Source organism: Mytilus californianus, unplaced genomic scaffold (genome assembly GCF_021869535.1).
Source record: "Mytilus californianus isolate M0D057914Y unplaced genomic scaffold, xbMytCali1.0.p SCAF_1, whole genome shotgun sequence".
NCBI classification, from domain to species: Eukaryota; Metazoa; Mollusca; class Bivalvia; order Mytilida; family Mytilidae; genus Mytilus; species Mytilus californianus.
In genome coordinates, this window is record NW_026262581.1 from 87,313,333 (window position 1) to 87,330,503 (window position 17,171).

At 32.2% G+C, this 17,171-nt stretch overlaps 1 protein-coding gene and 1 long non-coding RNA gene across 2 annotated transcripts in view; one reads left to right on the plus strand and one right to left on the minus strand.

The window, feature by feature from the left end:
* LOC127709331 (uncharacterized) overlaps positions 1–17,171 on the minus strand; it is a 317,830-nt gene that overhangs the window by 45,636 nt on the left and 255,023 nt on the right. The gene's annotated exons all lie outside the window — the stretch shown is intronic.
* LOC127709133 (uroporphyrinogen decarboxylase-like) lies at positions 1,972–15,572 on the plus strand. The gene is made up of 10 exons (XM_052214498.1): positions 1,972–2,105; positions 5,299–5,404; positions 8,840–8,925; positions 9,942–10,040; positions 10,415–10,576; positions 13,129–13,290; positions 13,585–13,722; positions 14,304–14,404; positions 14,841–14,907; positions 15,386–15,572. The coding sequence occupies exons 1-10, from the start codon at positions 2,082–2,084 to the stop codon at positions 15,548–15,550; spliced, it is 1,110 nt and encodes a 369-aa protein (XP_052070458.1). The 5' UTR covers positions 1,972–2,081; the 3' UTR covers positions 15,551–15,572.

The following is a 17,171-nucleotide window of genomic DNA, read 5'->3' on the forward strand; positions in this document are numbered from 1 at the left end:
TGGTATGTGGTTGAGAGTTGTCTCATTGGCAATCATACCACATTTTCTTATTCTTATATAAGTTTTTTTTTGCATCAAATATTACCGAGTTAAACTGTTTTGACATGATAAATTTGTAAACCTCCATGACTTGTTATAAAACTTGTATAGGTATTATTCTTCAAGATCAAGATAAAGCATCTACAGAAAGACATTTCGCTTTTACACTGACAGCAGCAATTTCAGGCGAGTCACAGGGTTCCGTGGAATCTTTTACGAATTTATGATAATACTGCTTCCATTTGAGAACTAAGGAAAAAACGACAGGACCAATTAAGTGGTTAGGAGATATCCCCTTATGTCCGAAATACTGCTAATCTTTTAGTACTTTTGCCGTTCCCAAAAAATCGTCAAATTTTGAAACATCATTACGTAATGTTAAAGCCATATAAAGAATTGGCAAAACATCATTACGAAATAACAAAACCACATCATGTAATGAAACAACTACATTACGTTAAGTCACATACACATCAAGTAATGTTAAAACCACATTGCCTAATGACACAACCACATTAAATAATGACAAAACCATATTAAGTAATGACAAAACTATATCAAGTCAATACGAAACCATATTGTGTAATATCGAAATATCATTAAGTAATGACTATTCCATATTGAGTTTTATCATATACTTAGAGTAAATAACTTATAATTGTTACAGTATGATAATATCATTAAATGTACGCGAATTTCCATATTTTCTAAAATGGTGTTTAGCGGGCTGATATGAAAAATTTATCACATGCTTCCAACTATTATCACATGCCTTTCCGTAACGTTATCGCATGGCTTTCCGGTGTTACTCGGCAAAATCCGGAAAATACACCTCCGAATGGTAAGTTTTCAGTGAAAAATATTACAAAGTTGGGTACAAAACAACTATTAAAAACAGGAAAATATATTATGTAAAACAGACAAACACAAATGATACAATAAATGCATTTTTCAAAGTTTACAGCATAATTTAGAAAGTAACTTTACAAATGTTGACTTTTCCAAACAGTGTGGATTATGTTTTGTTGAATTTTTGTTATCGTCAATATAAAAATATATTTTACTGTTGTTTTTCTATTCTGTTGAGGCATATGATAAAAATATTTGATATCGGTCCGGATGTAAATTACATTTGGTGTCCGACGTCCGTAAACTTTTCACTTTTTGAACTTCTACTTGAAAACCACTTAAAAGGATCATTATATTAAACTGTTATTTTTCTCCATTGTTGAAGCATATTATGATAAAAAGATCATAACATGTCATTTTTCGTATCAGATGTATTATCAGCCCTCGGTCAATATCAGACCTCGAGCCTTCGGCTCTTGGGCTGATATTCAACTTTGGGCTGACAATACATCTGATATGAAAAATGCCATGTTATTATCTGATAATATCAAAACATCATTACGTAATGTCAAAACCATATTATGTAAAGACAAAATATCACCAAATAATAATAAAACAACATATATATATATAACGTAATATCTGAGTTCCACATAAGACACCTGTGGCGTTCCATAATATGTATCATAATCGATTACATTAAATGAGTACAGTAATTGTAATGTAATCGATTACATTATATTAGCAAAGTAATTGTAATTTAATCCTTTGCTTTATTTAAGTAATCGACCCCATTTCTGGTACCAGTTTTTGCTGGAACTGAATCTATGACTACAGATTTGAATGGCCTGGGATCCTGTCTCACTGCTCGACAGTTGTGACACGAAGAGTAAACTGGAGCCCTGTTGTGTTCACTTATCGCTACTCTAACCTTCGGTGCGGAGAATAATGGAAATGAAAATGGAATGGCGGACGAGTTTTCACGATGAGGACGTTTGGCCAGGCTTTGAATGACGGACCTCCACGAAGACACCCTCGCACTACAAGGTAGATTGTACCGCAATCTTAACGGAAGTGAAAAGCCGAAAAGGGAGGTTATTCTGCATGTAAACAACAACACGTTGACAGACAAAATGATCATTTAAATCTATCACTGCTAGCCGTCTTTTCATAGAGAAACTAACTAACCTGTAATGGCAGCGCCTTTGATAACACAGGTTTTATATTTCTTAACATCTTTATACCGTCGTAAAGTATTTTTTTCCCCATATGTTTGAAAGTTATAATTTTCACAGATTACGTAAACAGGTCAGGATTCAGGAATAACCATTAATTGATGGATTATACCTCAATTGAGGTATAAGCCAACATTTGACATATAATGAGATAGACCAATTGAGATATAATGCAGTTTTTATCATAAATTTTTTTAAAGAGATATTCGAGCATCTTTTTGCATATACCATCGTATAAGGTTCATGTGGACCCTTCGTCTAAAATGGCTGCATTTTCACCTCAAAATTTACTCTGAGTACAGACAAACCTGTGCATCTGGAAAAGTTTTAAGGCATAGCATGCCCTAGATAAATAAAATTCAAATATATTTTATGTTTTAGAAAATTAAAAACTTAACCGGATTTTGCAGTGCACTTTTTTTCATTCCTCCAGAAGGTGCCAAAATAAACTAAGTTGGGAAAGAGGTTTGAGAACTTCCCCACAGGTAATAATTGAAGTGAACTGTTTTGATTGACATGGACAATAGATGGACAATAGATACCTGACAATAATTGGTGATTTAAACTGTGTACCTGAGTGGACCATATCAAGTGAAACTCAACTGTTTAATTTTATCATCTGCAGGGACGAAAAAAAGTGCACTGCTAAATCCAGTTAAGTTTTAAATTTTCTAAAACATACAATGCATTAGAAGTTTATTTATCTAGGGCATGCTATGCCTTAAAACTTTTCCAGATGCGCAGGTTTATCTGTACTCAGAGTAAATTTTGAGGTGAAAATGCAGTCATTTTAGCCAAAGGGTCCACATGAACCTTAAGCTTTGATGAGTACTCATTAGTGACATGTAATTGCTTCTGACTTCCTGTGCTGCGTTTTAAAAAATGTGGATTATACCTCAATTACCAATTGATGGATATTCACAATTGGCTTCCTTAAATCTGCAACAGTTCTAACTTTAAAATTTGTTAGTCAAAATGGACAGGAAGCAGGGACGGATCCAGCCATTTTTAAAAGGGGGGGGTTCCAACTATATGTCCCCATTCAAATGCATTGATCATAAAAAAAAGGGTGTTCCATCACTAAGTGGTCACCAAAACTTGTTATGGTAAATGCGAAAAGATGCTCCAATATATCTTTAATTTTTTGGGGGGATAAAAACTGCATTATACCTCAATTGATGTATCCCATTATATGTCAAATGGTGGATTATACCTGAATTGAGGTATAATCCACCAATTAATGGTTATTCCTGACCTGGTAAATAAAATTTCGAATAATGTAACGGGAATTTACGTACATACATATACCATGTTATGATTAGGAGACAGAACTTTTTTCTGAGTTGGCTCCCAATCAAATATAAAGAATCTTAGTCTAACTTCGGAACAAATATTCTGATCCTGGAAGTACAGGAAGGATGTTACATATTCCTAGTTCTGAAGTTTTGCTTGAGGTTGTCACCTGAAGCCTTTCCCTGGCATAATGGTGTGGCCGCAAGGCAGCGGAGGTTTCGAGTCAGAGTTTTCCTTCTCGTAGATCATCTGATGGGTTACCCTCCAGGGTTGATGAGCCCCATCTGCCTGAGGCTATCTGGTTTTGAGGCGCCATTGGCTCGCCTTAATTTGCCCCTTCTCCAGTCAGTTGAAACAGTTCCACCATGTCTACAGATGATAAACCACTTGAGAAGGTTGTAGTTGGACTTTGATTGTCCGAGGCTGTTTGAGATGCATGCCGAAAGGAGCATTTCATGGAATTGGGAGCCTATTTCCAAACTCCACCCCTTGGCTTAACAACTTTTAAAACCAGTTCATCATACCGCATCTTCTAATCTCCTGTTTTGAATATATACAGATGGTAAAGTACTGGTATTATTTTCGTGCAAATGTTCACAATTTTTTTTTTAAGCTCATGTCTACTCTGTTTTGTGCTTTCGTGCAAAGTGGTCGAAAAGAAAACTGTAGGCTATCTTTTGTTGATCTTGAAATGACCATTTTATTTCCTGTTGTTCCATGTTCATACCCTCCCATTAGGACCTTCATTTACTTTAAAAAAGATATAGCTTTGGAAAAGGATATCTAATTGTTGCTAACAGATAAAAAAATAATTGATACATGTATGTATTTGAATTTTTTTTTTTCAAGTTTGATAGAATATAAGTGTTGGGAATCGGCTTGAAAATTATGTTTGATTATTTAAATGATAGCTTGGCTTGATTGGATTTTCAATTATTATTGGTTTTTAATTTCAATGTATATTATGTAGGAATTGAGCAACACATTTTCCCAATCTAGATTTTTAAATGTGTAATACTTGTGCATGTATATAGTACTGAAGTGGAATTACCACTGCATTTAGATGCTTAAATGCAGAGTACTGTACTCTAAAAAAGTGTGTTTATGGATATTTTATGTTTGTATAAAGGCATTGTTACATTTTCAGGGATGTATGAAAAGGTTTCTGTAAAAAAGAACATTTCATAGATATTTTTTACATTTGTAAAGATTATCATTTATTGAAATTATAATCAAATAATAAAAAAAAATCAATGATCAATTGGCTATCGATTATAATCTATAATCTGAACATCAGTCGCAACACTACATGTTTAAATTAAAATAACAATTTATAAATATTGTGTATCCAAACTTTTCTGGGTTTACCTTCAGGAATGAAAATGATAAATAAAAACATTTGAAAACAGTAGCAGTAAAACATTCTTAAAGAAAATATCAGGAGTTATAACAAGCTTCCTGTTTACATTTTTGGTAGATTCTAAATCTGATTTACATTTATAGACATATGATGTCACTACACAATGACAACACAGCTACAGTCAAAAATCAGAATATGTAAAAAAAGGGATTACCCAAGAGTAAATAGGAAATATAAACTTTTATCAAACCTGTAATATCAGTAAACCAATAAATGTTTTTTATCATCTAGGCAAAAGAAAGTTATCTTTTTAGATTCTTTTTAAAAATTCCCTGTCTGTTTTTTTCAGAATTAACTGGTTTTTGACATACATGTTGTATACATAAGTGGCTTTTTCTAGCAAATTTAATGCCTATCTATCACTATATCTTAAGAATTACCATCACATTTTCTGACTTGTGTCAGGCTGAAGAAAAAAGCTATTCTCATAGTTGTTCTGTGTTTATATTTGTTTATTTTTAGTTTTTTCCACCATTAAAAAATGATTTGATTTTACGGGCAGCAAAAGGAGAGAAAACAGAACGTGTTCCAGTATGGTTAATGAGACAAGCTGGCCGTTATCTACCAGGTATTTAACTGCTTCATATCACATTTACATTCATTTTTACTATTGGTATATAGTATTAAAATGAAGTTTAAACAAAATTACCTAACAATTTGTGATATATTCAATGTCTTATCAGTTGTATATATTATCATCTCTGCACTTTAGATTAAGTTGCTGGATAGACATATTTGTTATTGCTTCCTCTGTCTGTCTATCCACCTTTAAGAAAAGCATTTACTTGTATTTTAGCTCACCTGTTCCGAATGGCCCATGTGGTGCGCATTACATTTGTGCGCATTTGGAGATTTAAATTTTTTAAGTTTGCGCACAGCTTTTGATTACATTTGTGCGCATTCATTTTACAGGTAACGTAAAAATAAAGATAATTCATAATAAGTATGACTATAGTAATTACGAATTTTGAACATACTTGTAAATTTAAATAATATAGTTAATAGTATTTCGTTCCTAATTTTACCGAATAGTGATTGTTTTAGTATTATTTAAGTCAGTTTGTAAAGTTGCATCAAGGCACAAGCATGGAGTTTCTTTTGTCAGAAACAAGTCGGATGAAAAAATCATTTGTGTACAGTTTTTTCTTTCCCTAGTGTTAATTTTCCTTTTTCGGACACTGATGTTCCTCTGGCACCATCTTACGGTGTTTATATATCTCAACTCGTTGTCTGTAGTGGAGTTTTTGTTTTCAGTGAGTGTAATCTATGTATTACTGGTAAATTATTAAGTGAGGGATTTCGTTACCACAAATTACTTAAAACCTTTACTCTATTCTTCCATAGATACAAAGGTTTTGTTGTATCTATAGAAAACTTATTTCAAATAGAATAGCACATCCTAAATTTTACGGTGATGTTGTTAACCGACCCCGGAAATTTAGATACGATCCTGGTTACCTTATAAATCCTTTAAATAAACTTAATCAGAAAGGTTACCTATTCACCACTGTAATTAAATCTTTCAACATTGTTTTTATTGGTATAAATATTGATTTTGTTGTCAGTAAATTAAAACCATACTAATACTACACATATGTACTTTCATGGTACATGTACTACAATCTGTAGATACCTATATTTTGGCATTGCAAAAAGTCATGTTTTTCTCTGACTGTTAATGATGTCTTTACACTAAATCCATTGGATGTTGGATGTGTACTGATTGATATTTTAGTCTTAGATACATGAATTTTTTTATTAGTTGTTATTGGCTTTGAACTAGCTGTCAGTTACTGCGAGTATTCTCAGATCTGTACTTAGTGTCTTTTTTGTTGTTAGGGATGAGGGATGGATATATACCCTGCCACGTCCATTCTGTGTTTTTGTTTGATGTTTTTCTTTGTATCAATCTGATGAGTGAAGCCTTTTTCAGCTGATTTTTATAGTTTGTTCTTATGTTGTGCTGTTACACCACTGTCCCAGGTTAGGGGGAGGGTTGAGTGCTCACAATCATGTTTAACCCCGCCACATTCTTTATGTGCCTGTCCCAAGTCAGGAGCATGTAGTTTAGTGGTTGTCGTTGGTTGAAGTCTGTCATATTTTTTTTTTTTCATAAATTGTTTTGTTATAAATTAGGCCGTTAGTTTTCTCAATTGAATTGTTTCATATTTTTCATGTCGGGGCCTTTTATAGCTGACTATACAGTATGGGTTTTTATATGAAAGCAAAAAAATTTTGGGGTCGTATATTGCTATCACGTCGTCGTCTGAAGACATTTGGTTTCCAGACAATATCTTAAGTTTAAGTGTATGGATCTCTATGAAATTTTTCCAAAAGGTTCAATACCACTAAAGAAAGGTTGGGATTGTTTTTGGGGGTGATGGTCCGAACCGTTTAGGAATAAGGGGCCAAAAACGGGCCCAAAACAAGCATTTTCTAGTTTCAGGACAATAACTTGTGTATAAGTATATTGATTGCTCTTAAATTGTACCACACGTTTCAATACCACAAGTCGAAGGTTGGGATCCATTTTGGGGGTAATTGTCCAAACCGTTCAGGAATTAGGGGCCAAAAAGGGTCTAAAACAAGCATTTTTCTTGTTTTCAGTCAATCACTTGTGTTTAAGTGTATTGATGTCTCTTTTTGGGGGGGGGGGGACAATTTTTTATCCTCAAGATTTAAGAAATTAACAAGAAAATTTCTTCAAATATTTATTTTTGGAAAAGGGGGGGGAAAATTTATTGGGGGGGGTGTCAATTTTTTTTCTTCAAGATTTAAGAAATTGTCAATTATCCAAAGAAAAATTGGGGGTCCCAATTGCTAATTCTTTGTATATAGCCTGAAAACAGATTTACTTAGTATTACGCAACAGCACAGTGTATTGCACAAAAGCAAGAAATCTTCAATTGAATATAAATTCAAATCATATAACCAATTTTAAGTTCTTTGACTACATTTATTCTGTGTCAGAAACCTATAATGTGTCAAATATTTAATTACAATCCAAATTCAGACCTGTATCAAGCTTGAATATTGTGTCCAATAGTATTTTTGTGTTTTGTGTTTTCTTAAAGCAGTGGGCTTCAAATATTCTGAACGTTACGACATGTAAAATCAGTACTTTTAATCTTTAGTTTTGCTATGTTTTTACATTTATATCTGTATATATTTCCAATACTTAGTGCTTGTGCATTATAAATCAGACTTATCCTGCATGTAAATAATAGTTAAATATATGAATAAGTATAATTTACCTGAGTTTACATGTAAAAGAATGCATGCAAATGTAATCAAAAGCTGCGTGCAAACATAATGATTTTTGCGCAAATGTAATGCACCGCCCATGAGAGTCTTTCTCATCCCTTTGTCCCTGGCGATCATCCACCATTCATCATGAAGTTTTTTATTAATCATCTCTGATTCCAATGGACATTTTTAACCATACTATGACGCTATCACACATAAGTTGTTTGGTGTCAAATTGTAATCCAATTTTTATTCCTGTCTATCAAAAATTGCATCTTGGGATGTGTTAAAACACAAACAATATTTCAATTGTCCGTGCCATCTGGCACTAAAACTGTACCTTTGGAAATATAATATAATATAAGTAAGACATTATACCAGTACATTTTCAGTAATTCAAAATTACATGACTGAGTACTACACAGTGTTTGCAAGTAAAACATGAAAACTTAATTTTTATTAGATTGTTGTAAATGATTTGAATATCAATATCCGACAACTGTTACGATCTATAGTTTTCATAAGGTGTACAACATTTTGACTTTCACCAACCTAAAGGTAATTGTCATTATAGTCCTTTATGGGTGTGAAAAACAATAGACCTCCTGGAGTTTTATTATAACTCAAAACACTGAATACAAACTTCATAAATATTAAGAAATGTCTGAAGAACATTCAACGTCTCAACAATCTTGAACTTTTTTTTATTGTAGCTGGACTGATGACCGATTGTATATTTTCTTTCTTTCTTTTTCAGAATACAATCAATTTAAGAACGATAATTCTGTTTCATTTTTTGAGATGGTTAGAACACCTAGTATGGCCTGTGAAATTACTTTACAGGTAAGTTAGGAATAAAATGACATTAAGATATGATCACAAAAATATTGCAGTCATAATCAGAAATATGATATAGTAAAGGGGTGTCATCATAGTCTTTCCGTAGATATATTTCATTGGATTCATCTTGGCAAGTATCAATAAGAAGAGATGTTGGTTATATGACAGTAATATCTGTAGTATAAATACATTCAGTTAAGGACCCAACTTGATTTTTTCTCCATTTTTGATAGGAGACAAAAGTTTTGGGTAATGTCTACATGACTGAAAAACTGTGGTTATTTCTTGAGGGATAATGCATTATCCATCTTGTACAGCACAATTGATGGAATTATCGCACTGGAATAGGGATGAATTTGATGGAAATTTCACTTTGGAATAGGGATTACAAGATGTCACTTGTTAAGAGTAACAACCAAAACTAATATATCTTACGTTGTTGAGGTTTGAGAATACAGGATTAGCCTTTTCTTTATTTAATACACTTCCTAAATTCAATATCTGTTTATGTTAGCATTTGTAAATAGTATATGACTTACACCTTTACCCATCTACTGAACATGGACAGTTTTGAGAAAAAAAATATCCAAGTCAAAATTGAATTTTTGTAAACCAAGTGATGTTTTTTTGTCTGCTATTAATTAAAGGATCTCTGCAGATCTGAAAAGGCGGGCCTTCATTTCTGCATTCTTTTTTTTGTTTGTAATTTTTCTCTTTCTTCATTTACCCATTATTTTCTATTCTATCCGGACTCTCATGTACAATGTAGCTGCCATTGTATCAGCGAAATATTACATCAATCTACAGAGGATATTGAAGTTGTCTTTGGTTTTCCTTGTGATACTTTAAACATTTTTTCCTGGTGAAGTTCATCCAATAGAATGTAATGAGTTGATTATTTACTTTTAATGAATTCCGAATGTCACATTGACTAAGGAATGATAAGTTTTCAACTTACGCTTTGTGTTCATGTAAGTTTTATGATCCTTTAAACATTCCCTAATCTTGTGTTATTATAGCCATTGAAAAGATTTGACCTTGATGCTGCCATCATATTCTCAGACATTCTGGTGATTCCTCAAGCCTTAGGAGTTGGCATAGAAATTGAAGAAGGGAAGGTAGGATTTTGTTCATTGTTATAAAAAGAACATGTATGAAGATCAGAATTTGTATATAGGCACTAAAAACTCTCAATGCAAGAGTGTTTCAAGAAAAATCTAATTTAAGGAAAAGTATAGTAAGGGCGTTAAAATCCACCTCGTCGTCGATATTGAAAAAATTGAGTAAAAAATTATTAAATAATTAGAAATTAAATATTTTCTCTGTATGATCTATAATTATTTAGTTATTGTGCTAAAATTTATTTCATTTATAGCCTTTTCTTTCACTTTTTGCAATATAAGTATAAGAGGTTGCATTACTCTTTGGATATATAGATTAGTCAAAACTTTCACTGCCAATACATTAATTAAAAGATATATGTTTTTTTCAGGGTATGATATTTGATTTTCTACTTAACACCCCAGAAGATCTAAACAAACTTAACACGGTAGTAGATGTAACACAAGAGTTACATTATGTGATGGATGCCATCACTCTAACAAGACAGACACTCCAAGGAAAAGTTCCTTTAATTGGTTTTGCTGGTGCTCCTGTTAGTACTTTATTTAATTTTATAGAAGGTGTTTTGGTTGCTTTTTGGGGGATTGAAAGGGGGGATCAGCATTGTTATTTCAATGATTTACTGAGGCCACGAAATGTGACAAATTGAATATCTCAAGAAAGCAAGTTTTCATTTAAATATTTTAGGTGCAAACACTGAAACAGAATTAAATAAAGAACACTCTAGGCAAATGTTTATTTTTCTACAGAGTAAAAAAATGAACACCCATAAGTAATAGGACAATCAAGACATATAAATTGTTATGAATTAATGATAGTAGTCAGTGTTCTCAATCAGGCGAGTCCATTAGTCCTGGACTCATGAAAGCTGTTTGGAATCATCATTTTCAAAATTGGAGAGTCCAAAGATGTATCAAGATTATAAAATATTGTATCAACTGAGCTAACATATCATCATTTTATAGCAAAAGTTTAAAAATAATCCAAATCTGATGTCATTGCCTTGCTCTTTTTTGTCATGGAAACTGAAATAATAAATTACTTCTTCTCACTGTTGGATTCACCATGGCTAAAAATGTTGGACTCGCCTTTTAAATTCCTTAGTGAGAACCCTGAATTAGTATATCTATTGTTCTAAGGAAAAATTTTGGGAGAATATTCTGTAAAAGAAGCAAGTATGAAGGAACAAAATTTTTTTCCTTGGAGCTTTGTTATACGACTGCAAAAAAATTTTGTGGTCGTATATTGGTATGACGTTGGCGTCGTCGTCGTCCGAAGACACATTAGTTTTCACACTCTAACTTTAGTTTAAGTGAATGGATCTCAATGAAATTTTACCATAAGGTTCAATACCACAAAAGGAAGGTGGGGATTGATTTTGGGGGTTATGGTACCAACAGTTAAGGAATTAGGGGCCAAAAAGGGGCCAAAAATAAGCATTTTTGTAACTTCCAGACATAACTTGTGTGTAAGTGTATGGATCTCTCTGACATTGTACCACAAGGTTCCATATCACAAAGGGAATGCTGGGATTGATTTTGGGGGTAATTGCCTCCAAATTTTAGGAATTATGGGCCAAAAAGGGAAAAAAAAACAAGCATTTTTCTAGTTTCATGACAATAACTTGTGTTCAAGTGTATGGATCTCTCTGACATTGTACCACAAGGTTCCATATCACAAAGGGAATGCTGGGATTGATTTTGGGGGTAATTGCCTCCAAATTTTAGGAATTAGGGGCCAAAAAGGGGCCAAAAACAAGCATTTTTCTAGTTTCATGACAATAACTTGTGTGTAAGTGTATGGATCTTTATGAAATTGTACTACAAGGTTCCATATCACAAAGGGAAAGCTGGAATTGAGTTTGGGGGTAATTGCCCAAAAGTTTAGGAATAAGGGGCCAAAAAGGGGCCAAAAATAAGCTTTTTTCTAGTTTCCAGACAATAACTTGTGTTCAAGTGTATGGATCTCTCTGAAATTGTACTGCAAGGTACCATACCACAAAGGGAAGGCTGGGATTGATTTTGGGGGTAATTCCCTCAAAATTTTAGGAATTAGGGGCCAAAAAGAGGCCAAAAACAAGCATTTTTCTAGTTTCAGGACAATAACTTGTGTGTAAGTGTATGGATCTTTATGAAATTGTACTGCAAGGTTCCATATCACAAAGGGAAAGCTGGGTTTGAGATTGGGGGTAATTGCCCTAAACATTTAGTAATTTGGGGCCAAAAAGGGACCAAAAAACAAGCATTTTTCTAGTTTCCAGACAATAACTTGTGTTCAAGTGTATGGATCTCTCTGAAATTGTACTGCAAGGTACCATACCACAAAGGGAAAGCTGGGATTGAGTTTGGGGGTGATGAATCATAAGGGGGTTCAATAAATTTAGGGGGGGGGATTTTTTTTTCCCTTTTTTTTTCTTTAAAATTTTCCATTTTAAATTGGTTATTTCTGATTTATATATAAAAGCAAATAATAATGATATGGTTTGAATAGGTAAATTAAAAATTTTTAAGTTCTTAGACCACTTTCATTCTGTGTCAGAAACCTATGCTGTGTCAAATATTTAATTACAATCCAAATTCAATGCTGTATCAAGCTTGAATGTTGTGTCCATACTTGCCCTAACTGTTCAGGGTTCGACCTCTGCGGTCGTATCAAGCTGCGCCCCAGCGGAGCATTTTATTAATTTGTTATCTTCTATTTTACATTATGATTAAGTCATTATTGGTATTATTTATAATAGATAAAAGTCAAATTTTCTACTGATTTGTTATGAACAACCTTTAAACAAACAATTCAATAACTCACAAATACCAAAAATTATAGTTCACAGAAATAAGAGTCTTTCAACACCATACTGTCAATATGACATGCATTACAAGTGTGTAATTTTAGTCTTTGATTATGTTAAAATCTTCTTCCTAATCATTTGCTAGTGAAGCAAAACACAGGTATGTACTAAAAGATGAAAAAGACAAATAAAAATTAAATGGAATTTCGTATGTACTGGAGCAAATATTTTTACCATATTAAAAAGTATAATGTCATTTTGATAAAAAAACGAAGTTTTTAATAATGTTTTCCTAGTGGACAATAATGAAGTTCATGATAGAAGGAGGTTCATCATCTCCATTACCAAAAGCTAGGAGATGGCTTGTACAGTATCCTGATGCTAGTCGACAACTGTTACAACTCTTAACATCGAAAACTGTTGATTATCTAGTAGCTCAAGTCAAAGCTGGTGCTCAAGTAAGTTTTTGTATTTTGCTTGAATACTAAAAGTACTTATAATATTTTTTTGATGCATATAGTATGAAAAGTTTATGATTTAAAAAAAAATGAGGAAGAGAGAACAGCTATATTGAGGAGACATATAAATGTAAAACTTCAAACTGGCATTACAAAATATATATAAGTTAAGATTTATTACAAAGACAGTCATCCCATTTAAAAACCAATAGATCCATTCATACAGGGGAAACATTGTAGCCTATATGTAGTTAATTACAAAATTGTGACTTTTTTTTATAATTTTCTTATTAGTTATTACAAGTGTTTGATAGCTGTGCAGGAGAGTTAGGACCATATCAGTTTAATAAGTTTGCTCTACCATATCTCAGAGAAATTGCTTATTGTGTTAGAGAAAAGCTGAATGATCAACACATTGAACATGTTCCAATGGTAAGTCAATGAGAATTATCTCCCATGTAAAAGTAATATCTGTCCATTTTATAAAAAGAGTTAGCTCCCATTGATATGGATAAAAACTAATTTAAAAGGCTCATGTTATTATTCCTGTGACCATCTCATGTTTAATTCTGTGATACTGATTAAAATTATGTCTTGACTTTGATTAATTTTGATTCAGCTTCAATAACATCCATGCAGTCATTTTTATTTAGCCCAGAAAACAAAGAAAAAAATATTAAATTATGCAAAGCTGAGTTTGAATTTATGAAAAGAGGGTAGAAGTTTTCAACTTCTCCTACAGTTTTCAACCCAGATCCCTTAGACTTCACAGAAAGATTGTACACATGTTGAAGTTGTGCACCTGCTATTATGGAATTGTTTGAAATTTGTTTTCAAATTTATCAGGCATGGGAACTTTGTTATTTTCCAGCAAAATTTACAACCTTCATGCAATTGCAACTAAAATGTATATTGTAAACATTCTACATTGATTAGTGAGAAATATTGCAAACTGACCATTTGAAACTTGAACCCATTTTTATAATTCATTTTTGATATGTTTTTAATTATAGACTGTATTTGCAAAGGATGCACATTTTGCCCTTGAAGACTTGTCTAAATGTGGTTATGATGTTGTGAGTATAGACTGGACCATAAAGCCTGCACATGCAAGGTATGTTTATGTATTGTCCACTATAAAGAATATGATTTCTGTAAGTAAAACATATATTTCACAAACGTCCTTAACAAAAGAGGATTTTATTGATCACATTACAAGTTACAAATTTTTTTCATATCATAATTGTGTTACGTTTTTATAAGAAAATATAAAAAACAAGGTAAAGAGAAAGCAAAACTGCTATTCTAATTATTGATTGGTGTCATGTGGTAAGTTTTGAAAATTTCAATTTAAAAACTATTTCACGTCTCTTATAATTTTAAAATGATACAAAATATTTGATCATGTGTATTGATTTATTATAGCCTGTCTCGATCATTATCAGGTTGGATATCCAAATCAACTTGGTTTCATTATTTAGTTATTTAGCCACTTTTATACTTATACTGATTGAAAGTAATTAATATGATATCTTTGTATGTATGTATAGACGAATGATTGGTTCTAGAATAACAGTTCAAGGAAACTTGGATCCAAGTATGCTGTATGCTTCTACGGTAAATACAAATTGAAATCTTACAATTTCTATTTATAATAAATATATAAAGAGATGATCTTTGTTTATTAAAGCTTTAAAATTTTTGTTGGATCTGCAAATTGTCATAGTTGAATGTGCTACATTTTGTGAATCTGCAAATCCCTAAACAATCTCTGTGTGTTGTATCAGGTTCCTTTAACAAGGTACAATTGTAAATAGATTGAACTAAAGTAATATTTAGTAATTGCAATAATATTTGTGAATTTTATAGACAGTAGAATAATATATTGCACAATCTTGAAAGGGATAATATCACCTTTTATTATATGATAACAATTAAAAAATGACAAGCAAATCATATTAAGATTCTGATAACATTATTTAAATTGATATTGAATATTGCATACTAACTTTTGTTTATGTTTTATAGAGAATATAATAATTCTATACTATACTGGTAATAATATATTTCTATAGATAACTTTTTTGATTTACAGGATGATTTGAAGCATGAAGTGAAAACTATGGTAGAAAAGTTTGGTACACAGCGTTATATCGCTAACTTAGGACATGGTGTACATAAAGATGTCAACTTCGAAAATGTTAAAACTTTTGTTGATGCTGTTCACATGTATTCAGAGGAAATTAATGCTACTTTATAAAATACTTTTCTAAAAGACATAAGATTGTTTTTATTGGCTGCCTGCCCAATACTTATCATAAAAGCCAATGTTCACTAGGAACCACCCTGTGAAATGTCAACCATTTTAAAACTGTATTCATCCAGTAAAATGTTTTTTTCATTTTAGACTTTAAAGAAACCACTATTTAAAATTCTTCCTCATATTCTGAAATGGATGAAATTATTGTAAGGTAATACGTGAAACTTGTCAAATCAACATGTCAGGGCCACTCCTCTTACTTTTACATTGAAATACATAATGAAAACATACTAAAACTTTTTGAAGGAACTTATGGAAGGAATTTTTTAAAACTGGTTTCAAAACTTGAATAACTTGGAGACAAACTTAAATCAATTGTAATGCTTTACCATGTTGTTTTGAATCAAAATATAGCGATTTTGATATTTTTGAAAATGTTTCATGTGCTGCAGGAATAAAGACATCTGATTAAAACATATCTTACATGAGAAACTTGAGTGTCCTAAAACACTGTTGTTGTAAATATCAAAATATTTTTCCAAATTAAACAATAAATGACAATGGACTGGTGCATATAAGTACATTTATCAGTGTTCCCACTGTCTGTATCACTCTGCTCAGCTCTTCATAAAATTGCATATAACAGCTTTGTGAAGTCAAATATATTAACCTGGCCTAAATAACTTTGACGCCGACATATCACTGACGTCATAATGAATGAACCGACGTAGATAAGTTTGACCTGAACTTATCAAGTCATCTTCCAGTTTGCTGGTGAAACAAAGAAAAAACACTTGTTTCTATCATGCAAAATACACAAATACAATCCAATAAATCGATTATCAGATTTTCATCATATTCATATTGTAAAACATCAGCTGTTAGACTTTTTGAGCTGCGCTCACTCAACAAAAAGCTTCAGATTGTGACTCGCAGCTGATATTTTACAATATCAATATGCTGACAACCTGATAATCGTAAATATACTAAGAATTTCAGTCTGCAGACAACCTGATAATCGTTACAAATACTAAGAATTTCAGTCTGCAGTTTGATAAAGAGGATGCAGCATTACAAAAGTATGATAAATATAAAAATAAGGAGATGCCAATGAGACAACTATCCACCAAAGTTCAAATAAAGTGGATGTAAGCAATTAAAGGCAACCATACAGCCTTCAATTATGAGAAAAAAAAACATACGGTATAGTCACTTATAAAAGGCCCGACCCTAAAATGTGAAACAATTCAATTGAGAAAACTAATGGCCTAATTTATTACAAAACAATTTACTAAAAACAAATAAAACAGAAGAGAGCCAACGACAGCCACTGAATTAAGGGCTCCTGACTTGGGACAGGTACATAAAGAATGTGGCAGGGTTAAACATGTTTGTAAACACTCAACCCTCCCCTAACTGGGACAGTGGTGCTACGGCATAACATAAGAACAAACTGTAAAAATCACAGTTGCAATTGGCTTAACTCAATAGATCAGTATGATGCACTAAAATTATAAACATAAAGCCCCGAAATTAAGAGTACTTGCAGTTATGGAAAGCTAGTTCAAAGCCAATTACAACTAATGAATACCGGTAAATCATGTTCTCCCAGACCTAAGTA

Coding starts and splice junctions, on each gene's coding strand:
- LOC127709133 (XM_052214498.1), top strand. CDS start 2,082: ATGGCAGCGCCTTTGATAACACAG. Junction 5,405..8,839: donor AGCTGGCCGTTATCTACCAG/GTATTTAACTGC, acceptor TTTCTTTTTCAG/AATACAATCAATTTAAGAAC. Junction 13,723..14,303: donor ACATTGAACATGTTCCAATG/GTAAGTCAATGA, acceptor TTTTAATTATAG/ACTGTATTTGCAAAGGATGC.